Genomic DNA, 21,792 nt, shown 5'->3' on the forward strand with positions numbered 1-21,792 from the left:
CCCAACTCAGCCGCCGAGACGGTTGGTCCTACCTGTACAGGTGTGTCCATGGGACCAAGCTGGTCCGACCCACCCACCCCGCCTTGCAGCCAGGGTGGTGCTCTTGCCCAGTGGTAAAGCTGGTCCGACCCACCCACCCCGACTTCTCATGCAGATTCGCAGCGTTGATAGGGCTGGGCCATCAGAGGCGGGAGGGGTCAGCGGTGCGTGTCCGGCGTCTGTGTATTACAACTGAAAACCAGTGTTGGTTGTGACGGTCATCCCTTGCACAATCATTACAAATGATCGATTAGATATCGAAAATAGAAAATAATATGATTAAAGACATCATTGTATCCGGTGTAAACGCTGCTTCTTCTTTCAATAGAAAAGCTTCAGAATGAAAACGAAGCGACTAGAAGACTAAATGATCAGAAAAAGTCGCCTGGTCTAATCTTTAGCTTTCCTGTGTGATATATTTGTGTAGTAAAAGTTACATCCTGATGCATCTTGTTGGAGCATGGCCCTCCCTGCCGTCAGCCCCTCGCCGCCTGGACAGGGCTGGGCCATTGGAGCATCATGGGCCATCATGGGCGTTAGGTTGGATGATATCTTTGTTTTCATGAAAGTCTCAAACTTTGCAGCCCCTTCCAGACCCTTGCAATCGTAATCGTAAGAGTAAGACCCATTTTCTAATGCTCCTTTGTCTCTCTTTGTGGTACATCAAGCACCTGCTTCAATGGTAAGTTCCTAGACCCCATGAAAGTTTGTGTAGTAGTTCACTATCCTCGAGACTATGTAGAGTAACCAGAGCAACCAGAGGACAATACTCCTCAGACCGCAAGTAGTCAACAAAAAGAACCCTGAACTTGGACACCGTATTCGTTCAGCTGTCTAAAGAGTTAGTGAGAGGGTCCTTCACAGGACGACCAGTCTATTCCTTCGCGTTTGTAAGCCTGTTCTTCCTCAGGCCACTGTGGCGTCGACTACCCTCCAAGGTACATATTGTTAGATTTTATTACCCATGGGATAAATGCATGCTCACCCTCTACTCGGACAACCACCTCGTTCACAGTGACCTATCTCACCTGATTGCTGGCAGATGTCAAATACTTTTTACTGTTGTGAGACATATATGAATGTAATGTTTAAAGCATAATTGCTCCTCAAAAATAAGATACTCCTTATGCTTCGTAAATTTGTCCGATTCACCGAGGAAGGGTGTGCGTGATGAGCTCGTGGACCGTCTCCACCTAGGACTGCACACTAACGTGACATCATCACAAGTAGTTCCAGATGAGAACATATCTGTGTGAGCAACTTTTCTCTGTTATCAAGATCAACAAAACATTCTGGGCTGATATCTCTACAAGATCTTATTTTCTTTTCCCATGCTTTGGTTCTCGAGACAAACCTACAAACAGCGCATCACACAGGAACGACTACAAGGTACACGCCCAGTCAGTTATCATGTGATCTTTTATTGGCTGTAACCTTGACAACGTAAATTCGTCTATTTGTTACCTCAGTTTTGAATTATGTCTGTGCATGATAACATTTCAAGTAGGCTTCGATATATAGATATACAAAGAGACAAGAAAATTCACTCAGATTTTCGAAACTAGTTTCAGTTTTCAAAAATGTGTACTCTTGTAAAGATTTGATAATGAAACAAGAAAGAAGGATGGCTGGATGGGTAAGAAAAGGAAAAAAAAAAAAAAAGCCCAACCAACCTATAATTGCTTCGTTTACTTTTTAATAACTATTTCTGTAGCTTTAACTTAAAGAAAAACAGACATGGCACTCTTGGTTAATAACAACTGCTGTGTGTTGCAGTTTATTAAAATTTTCGCATTTTCGCGAGTACATCAATAAACGAGCGAACAATAGCCACAACAGCAGCATCACAAATGAATGAATAAACAATGACAGTGTTATGTAGAGTAATGTTTCGAAATTGGATTCGTACACAATGTCAATGTAAACTGATGTATATTGTACGACGACGGGCAGGTCTGCAGGTCAAGAAAACCTAACGGTTTCACTGGACGCTACTGGTCGAGCTGGCTAGCCTGTGGGGCTCCGATGTTACTCCAGTGCTCGGTGATGCGGAAACCTCAACAGAAGCCTCGTTTCCAGGACTGGCTGCAGCACTGACCTCATTTCTAGCATCTGAAGCAGCCGGAGGGCTCGACTCGACCGAATCGGTTGGTGGAGGGTCCGAGGAGTACTCTGGAGGAGGCGCTGAGGAGTAGTGTGGAGGAAAAGGCACCGGCACCATGAAAAGGCTGTTGTCGTATTCCACGAAATCCTCGGCCACACGCCTTCCCGCCCTCGTCAGGCCCCCTCCTGCCCGCGAGGGCATGGCGCCGACACGGGCGCTGGTGTTCTTCTTCACCGTGACCACGTAGCAGACGGTGATCAGCAAGCCGAACACGCAGACGACCGCAACGACGGCGCCGATGATGGCCAGTTGCAGGTCCTGTCTGCTGCTGCTGCTGTCGGGGGTGGCGATGGACACGGCTGCCGAACTTGGGATCTCAACAGAGGGCGCTGTCAAGACTAACAATGATACTACTACTATAATTGCTACTACTACTACTACTAATAATAAGTAAAGGGATTGTCTTACATTGTATCATGGTTATTTGAAAATGTAGAGCTACAGAAGTAAATAACATTTCAATCAAAAGTCAACATCAAATAAGTTGGCAAGAGACGGAAATGTCAAACAAATATCTACATTAAATTATGCAAAATAATAATTAGAACATACGATTTAAATGAATTCTATTAACGAAAAACGTGTTCAATGGAGCAGATAAAAGTAATTTGTTTTCCAAATGTAAGAAATACCAAGGTAATGTTAGTAGCGACGGCACTGTCGTTTTAGACAGGTTTACCTGTCTACCTAGACAGGTTTACCTGTCTACCTCAGGAAGAACATTTGTGGGTGACTTGTGGTGAAGTATTTGTAAGTCTCGTGTCCTCGGTGAATGAAGTGTTTACAGTATCGGATTTCCAGGTGCTGTGGAACTTACTGATCTGTGGCACCGTTGGTGGACGGACGGCGGTGTACGTCAGTTGAAACCCTTCGTCTGTGACATTGGTGTCCGTGACAAAGCGAATAAACATTTGTAGACCGCTGCTTTCTAATGGTGTACACCAGTAACTGCAGTACTCCCCCAGAAGGGCGGCGGATGACGAATTGCCTATAGTTAGTAAAAAATGTTTGTTTTTTTAAAAAAACGGTGTGTTTACAGAACTACAACAACGGTGCACAATCAAAACCGAAATAATAATGCTTTGAAAACAAATTCTCTACACATCTCTTACTGGTCTTGCTTCTGGTGCTTTGCTTTACTAAATATTTAAATTTATACATAAAGTACATGATTTGTGGAGATATTTATATGTATCAACACAAAAATAGTATACGAGACTACATACTTAGACTGACTTGGTTACTATTTATTTTTACAGTATAAACAATATTTTTTTTTAGGGCGGGGAGTCGCTTCAGTGTTAACCTCTAAGCTTCATATATTTATTTGCATGAAGCTTGGAAATATTCGTAATATTCAGGTTTTGCTATAGGTATCCTTCGACGTCAGCCTAGGGGATATGAATACTTACCATCGTAGATGCTAATGTAGTCCTTGGTGCACCCAGCCACGTGCTCTATGTCCACGTAGGTGGCCGTCAGCCTCACCACGTAGTTGAAAGAAGCTGTGATCCGCCATTCACAACTCATGTTGCTAAGCATGTCAGAAAACATGTGATGAAGTGGTGTGCCACTCAGTACTGTATCTTGTCTCTCTCTCTCACACACACACACAAACACACTCACGCACGCACACGCTAATAAATGCGAACGAGTAGTTTGTTAGTCCTTTGGGCCGGTTCAAAAGGGTTGGCACACAACATATTTCACGGGAAAAATATAATACACAATAGATGAAAAATATCTACAAATAAAAGAATAAATATTTCCATACGATCATGTGAAAAAGTTGCACCATGTTTTTCATTGCTCATCATTTCTAAAGCTAACTCATTAATAAAAAGCGAAACAAGTATAGGGCAACACACATCTCCTTGCTTAATTCCCTCATGCGATAAATGCGTTTGTGAGTATGTGCACTCACTATTTTAGCCTCTAAGGAGTTAGTGTTGAGAAACGAAACCTTCATTACTTTTCGTATCCATTTGGAAAACCAGGTGAACTGAGGACTATGTCTGTTCCAGGGAAGGCTCGCAGATTGAGAGGTAGCGAATTGATACAGCCAGCTGTGGTGTCTGCACACAGTTTGTAACAACAACAACAACAACAGCAGCAGCAGCAGCAGCAACAGCAGCAACAGCAACAGCAACAGAGTGAAACAAAATGCCTTTAGTCCCCCATCGACATATTTCACATTTCTCTCTTTAGTTTCTATAATATGCAGGCGCGAGAGAGGAAGAGGCGGGCTACAGAAGAAAGAAGGGGGATATAGAGTAAGATGGAACGAACTAGAGCAGGGAACAACAGTTAGAGCTAAACAAGGAAGAACCTAGAGGAATGGGGAAGAAAAAAAGACAGATGAGAAAATGGACATAAACAGAGGTCTCCAATGAGAACTAGAGAAGGGAGCTAGCGGAGGAATGGAGAGTGGGGGAGGAGAAAGGATGACAAGAAGAACAAGAAAAGTTTGCGACTTGAAAGATGATTATTAAAAGCTGAAGAAAAAGAACAAGAGAAAGAAGAAAAGAGAAGAAAGAGAAGTAGGGTGGTTAGAAGACAGCGACACACAAGGAGAAAGGGAAGGTCGGGTACCCGATTTTATACCTGCAATGAAGATGAAAAATCCACTCAGCACAAGGGGTAGATAGTGTAATGAATTGCTCATGGTCTCCCGAGCTCCAGGCAGGACGACACAAGACACAAAGATATGACTGGGACTCGGGGTCTGCTTCCTGTCCCCTTCACACTTCGTGTACCTCCATTTCCCTACTGCTAGTAACCGTGCTTACATGGAACTTATTGCCCGTTGCCGCGTTAAACAAGGCCACAGGGACAGATAGAAATCCAGTCATGGTTGCCAAACCCGAAAACATGTTCGTTCTTGATGAGACCCGAGACGCACCCAAGACACCTAGTACAGATCCTTCCTACCCCTTCCTTTGTTGATTTGTAATAAAGCTTCTTTACACAATGCAGGCCCCTAGCTCGTGTGCACAGTTGCAGCGACTGTGGGCTGCTCCACTCATTCGAGCTTTTTCCAAATGATTGCTTCAAGACTGAGAGACACCAGGCACAAAACTAATTTGAAACAAAGAACTACTCGGGTCTTGTAGCCCTCATGTCTGTCTGTTTGTGTGTACGGCAACATGTTTGTTACTTCAGCTTGCTCAGTTCATTCTCAGATATCGCATTCAAGTAAAGAAAGACGTTAAACCCGATTCGAAATGTTTAATAAAGGTTGTTTTAAATGAAAGGAGGTGTTACAACGCTATCAGGATTTATTAATCTTAACATTTTATTTTAAAATAATAAAAGAATTATGCTTTTCCATATTGTGTCATTTGTTTCCACTGCCCACCGCCTCGATCTTAAGGCGCAGTTTTCATTGTCATGAGCCTTACAGAGCGGTTGTAGAGATTGTACCCTTGCGCAGGGTATCAGGGTATGCAGAGCATGTCGAAGACTTGGCACCCAGCCAGGGAGTATTTCTAAACCGTCGCACACACAGCGAATCACGAGGGTGTGAATTGGAATTAACAGTCAGGAGCTCGATTGTCATGTCCTGATCGGCCCTGGGCGGGGCGTGTGAGAAAATGTTATCGACCCTGAGTGGGGCGTGTGTGAAAATGTGATCATCTCTGGGAGGCCTGCGAAGACAAGAGAGAGGCAGAGTGACCGGTCAAGTGCTGGTGATAGCGATGTCAAAGACCACTATTCATGGCTGGTGCTAAAAACGCTTGTTGCAGGTGAATGTTTCATAATAGAATTGAGGGTTAGACGTAGCCTGTATAGTTTACAAAGTTTGTTTATTGTGCCAATGTCTATGGATGTCTGATCTTTAACATCTGCCACGTGACACAAGGAATAAAGCTGCACTACAAGGTGTGGCTGCTCACCTCACAGGCAATAACATCATCAGCAAGCGTCAGGTGACAACTGCACCTTTTAACTCCCTTGAGCATCAGGCTTACGTGCTGTGTAACCTAAATAATAGACGTTTGTAGAGAAAAAAATGATTATCCATATCAATATGAAAAAAAACACACACACCCTTTCAATGGAAGTTTTCTTACATGCATCACTCAAAAGAATAGATATCATGTAAAAAATCTTAATTTAGTTTGTTTTATTTTGTTACTGTACACAAAAATAGGACGTGGTAACAGGCAAGTTGTGCATAGTTGTGTATGTTGTTGGCAACGACCGATTATCAATATACAATCTGTTCATCATCTAGATCAATTGCAAGAAAACAATCACATGGTTTAAAAGTGTCATGTTGTCCAAAATAGATCGATTGCCTGATAAATCACTTCCATTAATTTTTTTTTATTGCTAAGCATTTATTGATGAGCTGAAAAAAAGTTTGCTTTGTTTTCATTCATCACAAACAAGGAAAGTTTGCCTTAGCTATCATCATCATGTCATTGACAATATGATAATGACAATACTAGCAGTTTCCAGCAACACACACTTCAATACAGCCCTTACCATCTCTATAAGCATAAAGCAGTCAGTGAGGTACTACCAACAATCTTGATATTGAAACACACAGCATCTGACCCTCAAGAATACATTGTAAACGGGTCTACACAGAGGTTTGGCTGAAGAAGAAAGGTGTTTGAAGTCATCAGTTATATTCAAAATCCCAATGTGGCGAAGTTTTGACCACCTGCATTGTTTCACGTGCTTTAATCACAGCTATAAAATGTTTTTCATCTGCATTTTCATTATTTAAGGTTAAGTGTTTTAGTGGCACCCTGCTTAGGTCATACAACCAACACTTGCGTAGATTTTGCTACCCTAGTCTCTTCCTGAATCCTTTTAGTGGGTTTTGTCTATTTGTCCTCTAAGGTTTAAAACTTTCCTATACCTTTAATAACCTGATAATAAGCAAACGACCTCTCATCCTCATCCTCCTCGTCATCAAAATGTTGGTTTGGTAACATTTCCTGTAACATTACAGCATATGCTAAAAATGATTACACACACATGTCCAGGTATTTTTGTCTTAGTTCTACATGTTAAGCAGAATACCTTCTGTACAAATGAAAGCTTGTTACACATGTTAAACCATAAAAGGAAAAATGGCAAAATGTATCAAAGACCTAAGAAGGAAACAGCTGTCATTTCAAATTCAAACTATAATATGGTTGATAATCATTGCATGTAAACATTACAGAAAAAATAAGAATCAGTAACCGTCTTCAGATGATCCTGTGCTTTCAGATGAAAACATATCCTCTTCCAATCCTCCCATCTTCTTCTTCTTCCTCCTCCTCCTCTTCCTCCTCCTCTTCTTCCTCCTCCTCCTCTTCTTCTTCCTCCTCCCCCTCTTCTTCCTCCTCTTCCTCCTCCTCCTCATCATCATAATCATTATCATCACTACCACTACCACCACCACCACCACCATCACCATCACCATCATCATCATCATCATCATTTTCTTCTTCTTCTTCTTCTTCTTCTTCTTCTTCTTCACTGGTATCAGAATATGGTTCCTGCTGATCTATAGACCCTGGAAGAAAGATACTCCAGAAAAGCTGTACCAATCAAATTGCCTATGAGAGCATGCTTGTATACTGTACAATGTGTTGTAGAGTTGTTCTAATAGTAACACAAGAGAACATCAGCAGACAAGAACAAAGACAAACAGATGCTAATTACAATAAATAATTTCAAGCATACAATAAAATATAATGGAAATAGTCTTTATGCTCTTTTCTGTCAAATAAGTATCTTTCCTACAAACTACATAATGAGGAAATTAAAAAATAACACCTGTGCAATTACCTGGACAAAAATTAAAAAGATGAGAAACTGTTAAAAATAAACTAATTACAGAATGGAGGCAATAAACTAATTACAGAATACAGATGATAGTGTAATAACAGAGTAGAAGTAAACTAATTACAGAGTAGAGTTAATAAAACAAACAGTTTACACGGAATGGAGATGAGAGGAACGGAAAGAATTGCAAGACTAACCATTCTTAAGATGCTGAAGAGGGTCATGCTTGAGCTGGATGTCAGCAGCATCAGGATATTTCTGCAGGTACTCTGCCTTGGCCTTTGCAGCTGCCTCCTCCATCTCCCGTTGGTGCAGCGCATTCATGTCTTCATCATAACAACTGCAAGCATCCAGTCAAATCTTTCCTTAAGCATCTTCATGCTTGAAAAGACTACAATGGCAAATCTTGTTTACAGACGTATAGTTTTATGAATTCCTTCCAGGAAGACTAAATGCTGTTTTTTTAACTATGTGTATTGTATACTTTTGAATTTATATGTTAAATATATTAGAAAAATGTATTGTAACAATTAACATATAAATAGAGAAATACTCTGAGATCATATAATGATCATTAGCACCAAGTTTGAATCTTTGGAAATGAAATGACTGTACAAGATACAACAATAATAAATACTGTAGGTGAAGAGACAAACAAATAAATGACTGTATATGGGACAGAATCATGTCACTTACCTACATGTACATTGGCCACAATATTTTTACTACCACCGAATGAACTATCATCAACAAAATACAGGTCAATTGTTTTTGTTTTGAAGTGTCTGAAGTAATCTGCTGAGGCTGTCTGGTAGAAAACTAAATCTCATTTCTTTGTAGGGAAAAATGTTTCAGGAGTTTAGAGGTCTTCATACACAACAGACATTACAAAATACTACAAAGAGTGTCTGCTACCGTGTTCTATCGAAATGGGAGTAGTCAATGTCTCGAGCTCGGCATACATAGCAGCTGGTGGCTCCACAAACACATGTCATTTTGTTGCAGCCAGACTCTTTCACAAATTGCTTTCCACATTGATGACATTTGCGAATCATAGCTTCTGTTACCCTCTTCTCAATGAAAGTTCGCATGTCCGTCTCCTTTTGTTTTTCAACCTCACTGCACTTCAGAGGAATGTGATTTGGTTCTCGACACAGTCTGTAAAAATTATTGCACACATACTTTGTAAATTCTACAGCCGATACATATTTGCACATCACAGGCGCAACTGCTAAAAAGTAAAAAAATATGTTCTATGCTCTTTGTGCAGTGCCAAAATCATCATTTACTACTAACATGATGATAACACAGTCATGCCATGTACAAATATAGCAATAGGAAACTATAATCTTCAGTAAGAATAGACATATCTGCTTAATAATAATCATAAAAAAGTAAATCTTTTAGTAGTACATGCTGCAGAAAAAATAAACATAAACACTTTTATATTTTATATTTTCTGAGAAATACAAGGTAATGCTTACTTCAAAGAAGATATGGAATAATGCATTTTAAAAACTACCTATATTTTAATATTTTTGATTCTCAGAAAACTAAATGAATATTTTGCAGCAGTAAAGTGCTTATGTGTCTATAATTTTCAAGGCGCTATTTGCCAAAAGGGATAATCTTAAGCAGATTTTCTTCCTCACTGCACTACAAAGAAATAAAACAACCCAACCTGCAAGAGTCCTTCAAACACTCAGGGTTTAGGCACTTGAACACGCGATCATTTTTGTCAGGCATGATTGTGGCAAAGCTGCAGAATGGGCAGTCAACAAGGTCTTCGATGCCAGCACTGCGAACCTCTTCTTCCTGCAGTTTCTTCAACATCTGAGAATAAAGTTTGCTTAATTAATCAATGCTGGAAGTAAGAAGTGTTGGGGGAGGTCTAGTATTAATTGTATAATGAAAGCTGGATATTCTGATTTATATTACAGCATTAAAGTTAATTGAATTATTTAATCCCTTTTATCCTGGGTTTTAAAACCAGGATATCCAAAAATATTTGTATTTTACTTAAAGCTGCTTTAAGCTTCTTTATGAACACAAATAATTCTGATTATTCAGATGTTTATAAAAATTTATTTAAAAAAAAAATCCCAAAGTATTTCAATGTTTCTCAATATAATTACACAAAATTCAGCATAGCAAAAGCATATCTCGAGATATGTGTATGTGTGTGTAGTGTTAGTGTGTTGGTAGTGGTAGTGGGTGGTTTCAGTCTGACATAATAAAACAATCACTGCACTCACTCATGGCAATTTCACCATGCATATAAAAGTCATGTCATGAAACTTCCTATGTAAACAAATATCTGCAGTACACAACATGAAATGCAAGCAAGAAATGAACAATACCTCAAAAGAAATGTAAACTGACCTTTGAGAAGATGGAAGCTGGTAAAAGACTTTTGAGCACAGAGAGTGGAATTTCATGCTTACAGTAACCCGTGAGGCAAGGGAATTTCGTTTTTCCTGATTAAGAAAAAAAAAAAACAGACATAAAAATGTTGAAAAACAAAAACTTCGGCAGACAAATTTCAGCAACAGTGTCAATGAAACTAACACATAACAAAGACAGATTTAAATTACAAATTTTCTATAAAAAAAAATTACTTAAAAAAAAAAACCTAAACATTAGACACAGTAGAAATAAGCATTATAGCTACTGGACTGACCCTCATTGAATGAAGTTTTGGCAGAAAATACAATACAGTTTTGGCAGAAAAGATGTCCATCTGCACAGCAACTCATTTCCTCAAAAAGGCATTCTTCTTCAAAACAACAAGGACATTCATAAAGCTCATTTTTGTCTCTTGCTGCATTGATTTTAGCCGTTCGCATCTTTTCCTTCTGGTCTAAATAGTCTGTAAAGAAGCATGAGTAAAAAATGGTGGCACTTTCTACATCGATGCATAATATTCCTTTTCAGCTATTTACAATGCACACTATTCAATATCATGAACTATGCAACAAAATTTCTTTGATAAATTCCAACAGATTTGTTTTTTTTTTATTTGGATTCTGCTGTTGTTTAGGAACACTTTAAAGAATCAAATACTTTGACATATGGACACGACCTTTGATTTAACCTGTAATACAGAAAAGGCTATGAGGAAACAGAAACTACCAAAATCTGCTTGGTACACAATTAGGTTACACATTGATACATAATTAGTACTTGCCTTTTTTTTTTGTCCACTAAGATAGCAATCACATGTGGATTTCCTTTCACAAAGTTGAGAAACAGGGTTCAAAATATGTACACTGTTGCTTAACTCAGCTGAGACATGATGCCTTTTCAAAGACCATCATTAACCCCAAGGGACATAATGCACTGGGTATGTTAAATCAATTATATCTAGTTCTTCTTGATGCAATTTGTGGAACACATTTGGTTTGACTTACCTCTTACAATATGTTCATTTTTGGTATACCAAAGTTCATAGAAAAAATATTCATCAGGCTCCTGTGGATACTCCAAAGGCAAAAACATGGGTGATTTCCGCAGTTTTTTGGACTGGCCTCCACGAGCTGTTTCACAAAGAATATAGGTTTAAGTGTTGTATAAAATTGTTTCACGTAATCTAGAAGTACTTATGCTTTAAACAGGGATCTTATTATTGTAAGTTTCATGTAAGCATAAATTGCTTTAAACTTTATGACAACAAAAGTGAAATAAAAAGGTTTTTATCCATTATACATTCTTATACATTATATGGGCCAGGGCTTCTGCTTACGCAAAAAATTCAGTACAGTACGCATTAAAAGTTCGGAGGACCCCTTCAATTTTCGTCAATGGGGTCCCCTTCAAATTTGGGCGAAGAACAGGGACCCCTTAAAAATCCGAAGAAGGGGTCCCTGGGACCCCAAAGAATTTAGCCTTAGCAGAAGCCCTGTGGGCTACATCAAACTTTTCAAGTATCCTTGAAAATTAAGCATATTATAACACAATTAGCTTGGAGATATTGGTAAAGACTTTCAAATACACATATTTATGGTCAGTGTGAAGAAAATATATTTTTTACAAAAATTGATAAGTGCACTAAGGGCATTGTCTTACTCAAGATATCTGCCATGGTCGCTTCTAATTCTTGAACAATTGGGAGAAAATGATATTTATGCTTCTTAACAACTTTTTTGACAAAGCTATGTCTGAATGTATAAAAGTCATAGTTGAGCTGAGCCCAAACATGACTTGTGTAGTTCTCCTTCATCTCTTTTCCTTCATCCATAAAAGTGCCTTGAGGATCTGGAAACTTGGCAAGAAAGTCCTAAAATAGGAAGAAAGACAAGTTATTATAGTGCAGGATAAAATGTTGAATGATGTGATGTGGAGAAGGTGACAGATGAATGTTGAGGAAACGAATGATATGTCCAAACCTTGAGGCACTCCAGTTTGATGCCCCAGGTGGTGCATCAAATTTCCCTAGTTGACCAGCTGTTGGCAATGGGTGCCTTATTCCATAGAGGGTTGAGTAAGTTAAGGCAGTGAGGAAGAGGAGATGGACAAAACCTTAACTAACAGCTGGTCCTGTGAAAAATGAGCTCTAACACCTCACATCACAATGAACAAAAAGTCAAGAGGCAAGCTTTACCATCTCATGAAAGCTATTGGTGTCCAGAGACAAGCCACAGGCCAACTCATCTGACTACTAAACCATTATGGGGTTAATAATGAAAACAAGATTTGTATGGTATACTCACACTCATAAGGATCATGCTCATAGCACTTAAGAACAAGAACAACATACAAGGGACAGAATAACAAACAAACAACATACGAAGAACAGAAGGATAAACAGCAATAATGATGGCGAATAAAAGACAAAGACAGAAAATGCAAACAAGAACCAAGTAACAAGAACTGAGAGGATTGTGATTTTGCAAAAGAAGACAAGTAGGGACGTTGCAATAAGCGGAAAAAAGGGGAAAAGGGTGTGAAAGGACTAGCATCATGTGAACTGTTGATAGGAGCAATGCTTTAGAAAGAGGTACATTTTCAGCACACGTTTGAAGGAATCGATTGCGGGTAGGTGGCAGATATAGAAAGGAAGAGAGTTCCCTGTTTTGCTGAATGATAACTAAATATCATGTGACCATATGTTTTTGTTCTAGTGACAGGAATAGTTAGGAGACATGTGTCAGACAATTAAAGAGAGTATCTGTCAACTACAACAGTTGTTCATATTTTGCATCACTGTTAGTGCACCCTGTTTAACTAGAGATTCATTGCCCTCAAACACTATATCTTTTCATGTACCCGTAAAATATGAAAGAAATAACCCAGCAGGAAAATGCTAACCTCCACGGTAAAATCCAGTCTCTGCAAACGCTGTTTGTGTGACAGTTTTGTCTGTTTCTCAACCAGATCTTTCAAGCGAGGGTAGTCTTTTCGCTCAAACATGTCTTCAGCTATCATCTTCACCCGATCTTTCATGTGCTTTGCTCCTTCAAGCCTATGATATATATAGTTGGGATCACAGTCTGGGAAGATTTCTTGCAGGCTGTCAATCTCAGACTGCAAATCTTCAAGGGAAGCACTTGTATCAAATGCTATTTCTGTTGTATTAAGATAGAAGGATGACGACAACAATAAGGAGGAGGAAGAGTTGAACATCAAAATGTAATCATAGTCATATATTAAACACATTTCAAGGCATATAATTTTGCTGAGAATATTTTCTGATTTTAAATGCAGCAGTTCTTTCCCTAAAAACAGCATTTTAGCATTTTCGAAACTCCAGCTAAAACTGCCAGCACTGTCACTGGCTTTTCCACATATCAGATAAATCATTATATGTTTATAGATAAGTAGCACTGTCAACAATACATGAATGAAAATCAACTAAAATATTTCTAATCATAAAAATATTATAATGTGGAGATGAACACTTTAAATGGATGAAAGCTGAAATCAACTTGGGAGAAAAACTGATGCAAATGGGAACAAAATGCTATTATCATTTCACACCAAAGTTAAGTGAATAAGCAACAAATAGGGTGATTTACATCAGAGAAAGCAAAATGTTTGCTTACCAGATGGCCTTTTCTCCAGAGATGATGCTGGACTGTACATGTCTGCTTCAGTCTGGCTTCCTCGCTCTAGCATTGTCAATTCATCAATCACAACCTGTATCCGATCTTTTTTATAGTAATGGGCCTCAACGAGAGCATATATCTCGTTCTGGTCCCTGTGTGGAAACACCTTAGAAATTGTTCTCATATCACGATACACAGGGTCATCCCTGTAAAGTGAATCATCTGACTGAGAGTTGTCTAAGCCCTGTGGCAACTCCTCCAGTAAACCCTTTGACCCGACACCTTCTACCATGTTTGCAAGAGTCTTTCGCAAAGAATCTAGTTCATCCTTGTTGTCCCCTTCCCTTTCAAGCATTTCATAAATTACTGATGGATGAATATCTGGAAACTCAGCAATGAGTTTAATTGCATTATCAAATATGGAATCACCTTGTGCAAAATGGTTATAATCACCATTTTCCCTTTTGGCTCTGGTAAGAAATGTTTCTGCTACTGTTTTCACTCGGTCTTCATTTTTAGCATATTGTTGCAGCATGATGTACACTTCTGTCAAGTCTAGAATAATGACAGGGCTATGTTCTTGTATCAATTGCACTACTTTTTTCACATCCTGGTTAAGCACATTTTCTGCCAAGTTTGTAGTTGCTCTGTTTGTTGCATTTATGACACCAGTAGGTGACTTGTCACCATCACTAATGTCTAACAAAGCTTCTGTGGTAATATCCAACCTGTCTGGGTTAGTTCTGTGCTTAGCTAATGTTTCATACACAAGGTGAAGGTTGGCATTAGGAAACACTGACTTGATTGTCCTAGCATCTCCCTCTAATGACGTACTTTTCCAAAGTGTAGGTGGCAGAGTAGAAGAACTTGCTTGTGATTCACCTAAAGATGCTCCCACTTCATCTGACAAGTAAATATTACTTTCATGACAGTTGTTTTCTATGCCAGCTTGCCTGGAACATTCAGTAAATGATGGTATTATGTTTCCGGTTACAGATAAAGAATTTATAGAACATTTCAGCTGCTGTGTTGATTTTTCTGCATCATCTTGGTCAAGTGGGTCCCACATCTCATATTCAAGGGTACCCTGTGCACTGCCGCATGACTCACCAGCACTGTCAGCATTCAGTGAACACTCTTCTCTACAGTCATTAGTCTTCGGTCGCTTGCTTGCTGAGCTGTAATCACCTGAAGAGGAGCCACAATCTGTGGCTGGTCTTTTTTCTGTCATGGCGGACTTTATAATGCAGAAGCCCTTCTGATGAGATCAATTAACAGAAAAAAAATTCTTGATAATGTATCTAGATAACAGGACATACAAAACACTATAACAAATCGTACCATGTTTTATTTCATGTGTGATACTTTCTCTGTAGATTCGGGGTAATACTTTTGCATAATGGTGATTATATTGCTTCATCAACCTTAGAGGAAACTGAACAGAAATTTAATATTCTCGACTATATTTTGTTGTTTTTGGATGTGGAAAGGAAGTGTATGTATTACGCAAGTTAAAAATTGAAATATTAATCTTGTCTAGAACTTAATCCGACAGCGTGTTATAGAAATCTAACAGAAACTTATTGATACTATTACAAAAATTACAAAAGCAAGACGGAGTCGCAATACCCTTTATATGTCAGCATAGGAATATGTTTTAACCACGAATTAATATCGTCGTTGGTTTTAACTATTTGAAGTATGACAGTTACGATCTTTTAACTGACAGCAACAGTAAACATGGTGCTAAAGCTCTAGTAAATGGAAATTAACCATTGCAAAACATCTGCAATGGCCAAGTCACAAGATCTCAGTTATCAGTTATCTGTTATCTGCATGAGCTCGTCATTTGAAGTAAACATGGTAGTACTCTCCCCTTAGGACAATAACATTCAGGGGGAATCACTCCTTGACAACGTGTGCATGTGTATTTTTGATTTTTAAAACAAATATATCTACTTGTACCTTACAGGAACAATTAAAGTAGAATTATTAATATGACATAATTTAACAAAAAAGCTATAAGGCGTATCCTGTACTTGTATTCAAGCACCACATTTCAGGAAAATCAATTTTAGTCTTTCTGCTTTATGTTATGCATGTTTCATCTTTAAAAATTCGTTCGCGTTTTTTACAAATTTCTTTCGAACCGAAAGTGGTTACAAAATTGGGAGAGTATGCAGTGGGATGTGGGTGAGAGAGAAGGTAAGAATGCAAGAATAGAGGATTTTATGTCTAGGTTCATCCGAGATTTAGTGTTCTTTATCTGACAACATATAGCTTTTAGATCATCGATCATGAATAATACAGACATGTATATCTTATCCGCTATCGAATATACACGTATAAAAAGACAAGGAGTAGTGGATGCTTTCCTTACTTTCGTCTAGACAAAAAAGAATTTTGAGATACAGATATCTTAGGATTATTTATACAAAATTAATTCATGGTTTAATAATTTTAAATCGAAAAATTGTTTGATATACAGAATTAATTGTTGGCAATCGTCAAATGCCCAATGCAGTTTAGAATGGAAGTCAAACATAAACTTATCTAGTCCAACCTGTCCGCTTAACATATACTTGAAATTGGTCTCACGAACTCAGAACTATAAGGATCGGCTGACTCAAGGTACAAAAGATATAATATTTACCTTGTGCGTGACTTGTTTTCCTTCCCCCAGTTTTGCTACAACTTCCGTAAGTCGGACAGCAATATAGTCGTGGCTAACCGGAGTTGCTACTGCTTCACCTGCACTGGGCTGGCAACAAGACCCGGTGTTACTGTAATACAGGTAATACAAATGATACTGTTTATAGCAGCAACTGTATTCGAACGAATGTGTGTTAATGACGTCAAATTAATGTCTGAATGCGTGTGTATGAGGTCAACAGATTTTGACGTCAGACAGCAGGGGAAGGGGAGAGAGCAGAAGACATGTTTGTGTGGCTCCGACAATCATTTCAAGTAACGACGACGACGACGACAACAACAACAACAACAACAACAACAACAACAACAACAACAATATACGTCCCTTGGATCAATTTATCCTTTGACAGTTGTTTAATAATATTGATAAATGGGAACTTATAACACGCAACATCACGACCAAGATAGATCACACTATCTGCGCAGACCAGTAATGATAAGTGAAAGATAACAGCCAGTAGACAGTGAAGTATGTACAGACACACTGAACAACATAAAGATGAGGTACAAGATAACAGCCAGTAGACAGTGAGGTATGTGTAGACACACTCAACAACATTAAGATGAGGTACAAGATAACAGCCAGTAGACAGTGAGGTATGTGTAGACACACTCAACAACATAAAGATGAGGTACAAGAGTAGAACATAAAGCAGTGGATGAGTGTATGAAGGGATGAAGAAACTGTAAACAGTAGCAGCACAATGGGAGGATGTCCGCTGTCCGTATGAGTCTGTCTATGTGGGAGGGAGGATAGAATGCAGGAGTCTGATGAAGAGCGAAGGTTTGGGGTAGGAGTGTGGACAGACGAGATCTTATTTTCTTTTTCCATTCTTTGGTTCTCGAGACAAACCTACAAACACCGCATCACACAGGAACGACTACAAGTCAGTTATCATGTGATCTTTTATTTGCTGAAACCTTGACAACGTAAGTTCATCTATTTGTGACCTCAGTTTTGAATTATGTCTGTGCATGAAAACATTTCAAGTAGGCTTAGATATATAGATATACAAAGAGACCAGGAAATTCACTCAGACTTTCAAAACTAGTTTCAGTTTTCAAAAATGTGTACTCTTGTAAAGATCTCATAATGAAACAAGAAAGAAGGATGGCTGGATGGGTGAGAAAAGGAAAAATAAAAGAACCAACCAGCCAACCAACCTATAATTGCTTTGTTTACTTTTTAATAACTATTTCTGTAGCTTTAACTTAAAGAAAAACAAGCATGACACACTTGGTTAATAACAGCTGCTGTGTGTTGCAGTTTATAAAAATTTATTTTCCTAGCATTTTCACGAATACATCAATAAACGAGCAAATAACAACAACAGCATCATCACAAATGAATGACTAAACAATGACAGTGTTATGTAATGTTTCGAAATTGGATTCGTACAAAATATCCATCAGTTTGATGTATATTGTCTAACGAGGAGCAGGTCTGCAGGTCAAGAAAACCTAACGGTTTTACTGGACGCTACTGGACGACCTGGCAAGGTAGTGTGGGCTCCAATGTTACTCCAGTGCTCGGTGATGCGGAAACCTCAACAGAAGCCTCGTTTCCAGGACTGGCTGCACCACTGACCTCATTTCCAGCATCCGAAGCAGCCGGAGGGGTCGACTCGACCGAGTCGGTTGGTGGAGGGTCCGAGGAGTACGCCGGAGGAGGCGCTGAGGGGTAGCGTGAGGGAAAAGGCACCGGCACCATGAAAAGGCTGTTGTCGTATTCCACAAAATCCTCGGCCACGCGCCTCCCCGCCCTGGTCAGGCCCCCTCCTGCCCGCGAGGTCATGGCGCCGACACGGGCGCTGGTGTTCTTCTTCACCGTGACCACGTAGCAGACGGTGATCAGCAAGCCGAACACGCAGACGACCGCAACGACGGCGCCGATGATGGCCAGTTGCAGGTCCTGTCTGCTGCTGCTGCTGTCGGGGGTGGCGATGGACACGGCTGCCGAACTTGGGATCTCAACAGAGGGCGCTGTCAAGACTAACAATGATACTACTACTATAATTGCTACTACTACTAATAATAATAATAATTAAAGGGATTGTCTTACATTGTATCATGGTTATTTGAAAATGTAAAGCTACAGTAGTAAATAACATTTCAATCAAAAGTCAACATCAAACAAGTTGGCAAGAGACAGAAATGTCAAACAAATATCTACATTCAATTATGCAAAATAATAATTAGAACATACGATTTAAATGAATTCTATTAACGAAAGACGTGAGCAATGGAGCAGATAAAAGTAATTTGTTTTCCAAATGTAAGAAATACCAAGGTAATGTTAGCAGCGACGGCACTGTCGTTTTAGACAGGTTTACCTGTCTACCTCATGAAGAACATTTGTGGGTGACTTGTGGTGAGGTATTTGTAAGTCTCGTGTCCTCGGTGAATGAAGTGTTTACAGTATCGGATTTCCAGGTGCTGTGGAACTTACTGATCTGTGGCACCGTTGGTGGACGGACGGCGGTGTACGTCAGTTGAAACCCTTCGTCTGTGACATTGGTGTCCGTGACAAAGCGAATAAACATTTGTAGACCGCTGCTTTCTAATGGTGTACACCAGTAACTGCAGTACTCCCCCAGAAGGGCGGCGGATGACGAATTGCCTATAGTTAGTAAAAATGTTTAAAAAAAGGTGTGTTTACAGAACTACAACAACGGTGCACAATCAAAAGCGAAATAATAATGCTTTGAAAACAAATTCTCTACACATCTCTTACAGGTCTTGCTTCTGGTGCTTTGCTTTACTAAACATTTAAATTTATACATAAAGTACATGAATTTGTGGAGATATTTATCTGTATCAACACAAAAATAGTATACGAGACTACATACTTAGACTGACTTGGTTACTATTTATTTTTACAGTATAAACAATATTTTTGTTTAGGCCGGGGAGTCGCTTCAGTGTTAACCCTCTAAGCTTCATATATTTATTTGCATGAAGCGTGAAAATATTCGTAATATTCAGGTTTTGCTATAGGTATCCTTCGACATCAGCCTAGGAGATGATGAAGACTTACCATCATAGATGCTAATGTAGTCCTTGGTGCACCCAGCCACGTGCTCTATGTCCACGTAGGTGGCCGTCAGCCTCACCACGTAGTTGAAAGAAGCTGTGATCCGCCATTCACAACTCATGTTGCTAAGCATGTCACAAAACATGTGATGAAGTGGTGTGCCACTCAGTACTGTATCTTGTCTCTCTCTCACTCTCTCACACACACACACGCACGCACGCACACGCTAATAAATGCGAACGAGTAGTTTGTTAGTCCTTTGGGCCGGTTCAAAAGGGTTGGCACACAACATATTTCACGGGAAAAATATAATACACAATAGATGAAAAATATCTACAAATAAAAGAATAAATATTTCCATACGATCATGTGAAAAAGTTGCACCATGTTTTCCATTGTTCATCATTTCTAAAGCTAACTCATTAATAAAAAGCGAAACAAGTATAGGGCAACACACATCTCCTTGCTTAATTCCCTCATGCGATAAATGCGTTTGTGAGTATGTGCACTCACTATTTTAGCTCTAAGGAGTTAGTGTTGAGAAACGAAACCTTCTTCATTACTTTTCGTATCCATTTGGAAAACCAGGTGAACTGAGGACTATGTCTGTTCCAGGGAAGGCTCGCAGATTGAGAGGTAGCGAATTGATACAGCCAGCTGTGGTGTCTGCACACAGTTTGTAACAACAACAGCAGCAGCAGCAGCAGCAGCAGCAGCAGCAGCAGCAACAACAACAACAACAACAACAACAACAACAACAGAATGAAACAAGATAACTTTAGTCCCCCATCGACATATTTCACATTTCTCTCTTTAGTTTCTATAATATGCAGGCGGGAGAGAGGAAGAGGCGAGCTACAGAAGAAAGAAGGGGGATATAGAGGAAGAGGGAACGAACTAGAGCAGGGAACAACAGTTAGAGCTAAACAAGGAAGAACCTAGAGGAATGGGGAAGAAAAATAGACAGGTGAATGAGAAAATGGACATAAACAGAGGTCTCAAATGAGAACTAGAGAAGGGAGCTAGCGGAAGAATGGAGAGTTGGGGAGGAGAAAGGATGACAAGAAGAACAAGAAAAGTTTGCGACTTGAAAGATGATTATTAAAAGCTGAAGAAAAAGAACAAGAGAAAGAAGAAAAGAGAAGAAAGAGAAGTAGGGTGGTTAGAAGACAGCGACACACAAGGAGAAAGGGAAGGTCGGGTACCCGATTTTATACCTGCAATGAAGATGAAAAATCCACTCAGCACAAGGAGCAGATAGTGTAATGAGTTGCTCATGGTCTCCCGAGCTCCAGGCAGGACGACACAAGACACAGAGATATGACTGGGACTCGGGGTCTGCTTCCTGTCCCCTTCACACTTCGTGTACCTCCATTTCCCTACTGCTAGTAACCGTGCTTACATGGAACTAATTGCCCGTTGCCGCCTTAAGCAAGGCCACAGGGACAAATAAAAATCCAGTCATGGTTGCCAAACCCAAAAACATGTTCGTTCTTGATGAGACCCGAGACGCACCCAAGACACCTCGTACAGATCCTTCCTACCCTTTCAGTGGCGTAGGAACCAGGGGGGCAGCGGGGGCAGCCGCCCCCCCAAGGAAAATACAGGGGGGGCAAGAATATCCTTTTGCCCCCCCAATATTTGAGACTTAATTCCTCACAAAGAGCAAAGAACCGAAGAAAGGTAGTGGAACGTAGAGAGGAGACGGTCATCACCATCACAAAAGCGAGCCCTGGGGCAAGTGGAGGCTCTAGCACCTCTGACGATCAGATCGGGGACAGTCCGTTGGTATTGTTTGCCATGCTAATTGCAGGCTGTGTTGAAGCCTGAGCGAAGAAAGCAGCCGGACAGTACATCGGTACATCGAGTGTGGTCTCCCTCCCCCCTGCCCCATAATGCGACGCTTTTCTTTGGCGGTTTTCGTTTGACCAACATAAAACATCCCCCACCCACTCGATGTCACCCTAAAATTATCTGCTATCGCTTACAACCAAAGGGGCCGCACTGGC

The 21,792-nt window shown here is 39.8% G+C and overlaps 3 protein-coding genes across 6 annotated transcripts; all 3 read right to left on the reverse strand.

Moving 5' to 3' along the window:
• Window positions 1–1,444: 1,444 nt before the first annotated feature.
• LOC112570240 (procollagen C-endopeptidase enhancer 1-like) lies at window positions 1,445–21,243 on the reverse strand. Of its 4 annotated transcripts, XR_003100610.1 has the most exons (6): window positions 21,001–21,240; window positions 20,347–20,449; window positions 19,787–19,908; window positions 19,199–19,369; window positions 18,128–18,741; window positions 1,445–1,927 (listed from the first exon to the last, which is right to left on the reverse strand). XR_003100610.1 is itself a non-coding variant. In XM_025248584.1 (5 exons), the coding sequence occupies exons 1-5, from the start codon at window positions 21,059–21,061 to the stop codon at window positions 18,230–18,232; spliced, it is 969 nt and encodes a 322-aa protein (XP_025104369.1). In that variant the 5' UTR covers window positions 21,062–21,240; the 3' UTR covers window positions 17,638–18,229. The 4 variants fall into 4 exon arrangements, 3 of the variants coding, with proteins under 3 accessions (XP_025104369.1, XP_025104370.1, XP_025104371.1); XM_025248584.1 differs by lacking the exon at window positions 1,445–1,927 and having other exon boundaries at window positions 17,638–18,741; XM_025248585.1 differs by lacking the exon at window positions 1,445–1,927 and having other exon boundaries at window positions 17,638–18,741; window positions 20,297–21,243.
• Window positions 1,784–5,165, reverse strand: LOC112570239 (procollagen C-endopeptidase enhancer 2-like). The gene is made up of 5 exons (XM_025248583.1): window positions 4,808–5,165; window positions 4,176–4,278; window positions 3,616–3,737; window positions 3,021–3,191; window positions 1,784–2,541 (listed from the first exon to the last, which is right to left on the reverse strand). The coding sequence occupies exons 1-5, from the start codon at window positions 4,866–4,868 to the stop codon at window positions 2,021–2,023; spliced, it is 978 nt and encodes a 325-aa protein (XP_025104368.1). The 5' UTR covers window positions 4,869–5,165; the 3' UTR covers window positions 1,784–2,020.
• LOC112571124 lies at window positions 6,414–15,898 on the reverse strand. Its single transcript, XM_025249936.1, has 13 exons — window positions 15,811–15,898; window positions 14,035–15,295; window positions 13,301–13,557; window positions 12,059–12,269; window positions 11,404–11,529; window positions 10,674–10,862; window positions 10,376–10,470; window positions 9,675–9,826; window positions 8,909–9,151; window positions 8,191–8,333; window positions 7,570–7,721; window positions 7,077–7,155; window positions 6,414–6,436 (listed from the first exon to the last, which is right to left on the reverse strand). The coding sequence occupies exons 1-13, from the start codon at window positions 15,811–15,813 to the stop codon at window positions 6,414–6,416; spliced, it is 2,934 nt and encodes a 977-aa protein (XP_025105721.1). The 5' UTR covers window positions 15,814–15,898.
• Window positions 21,244–21,792: the final 549 nt, after the last annotated feature.

Source organism: Pomacea canaliculata, linkage group LG8, assembly GCF_003073045.1.
Source record: "Pomacea canaliculata isolate SZHN2017 linkage group LG8, ASM307304v1, whole genome shotgun sequence".
In the NCBI taxonomy this organism is placed as follows: domain Eukaryota; kingdom Metazoa; phylum Mollusca; class Gastropoda; order Architaenioglossa; family Ampullariidae; genus Pomacea; species Pomacea canaliculata.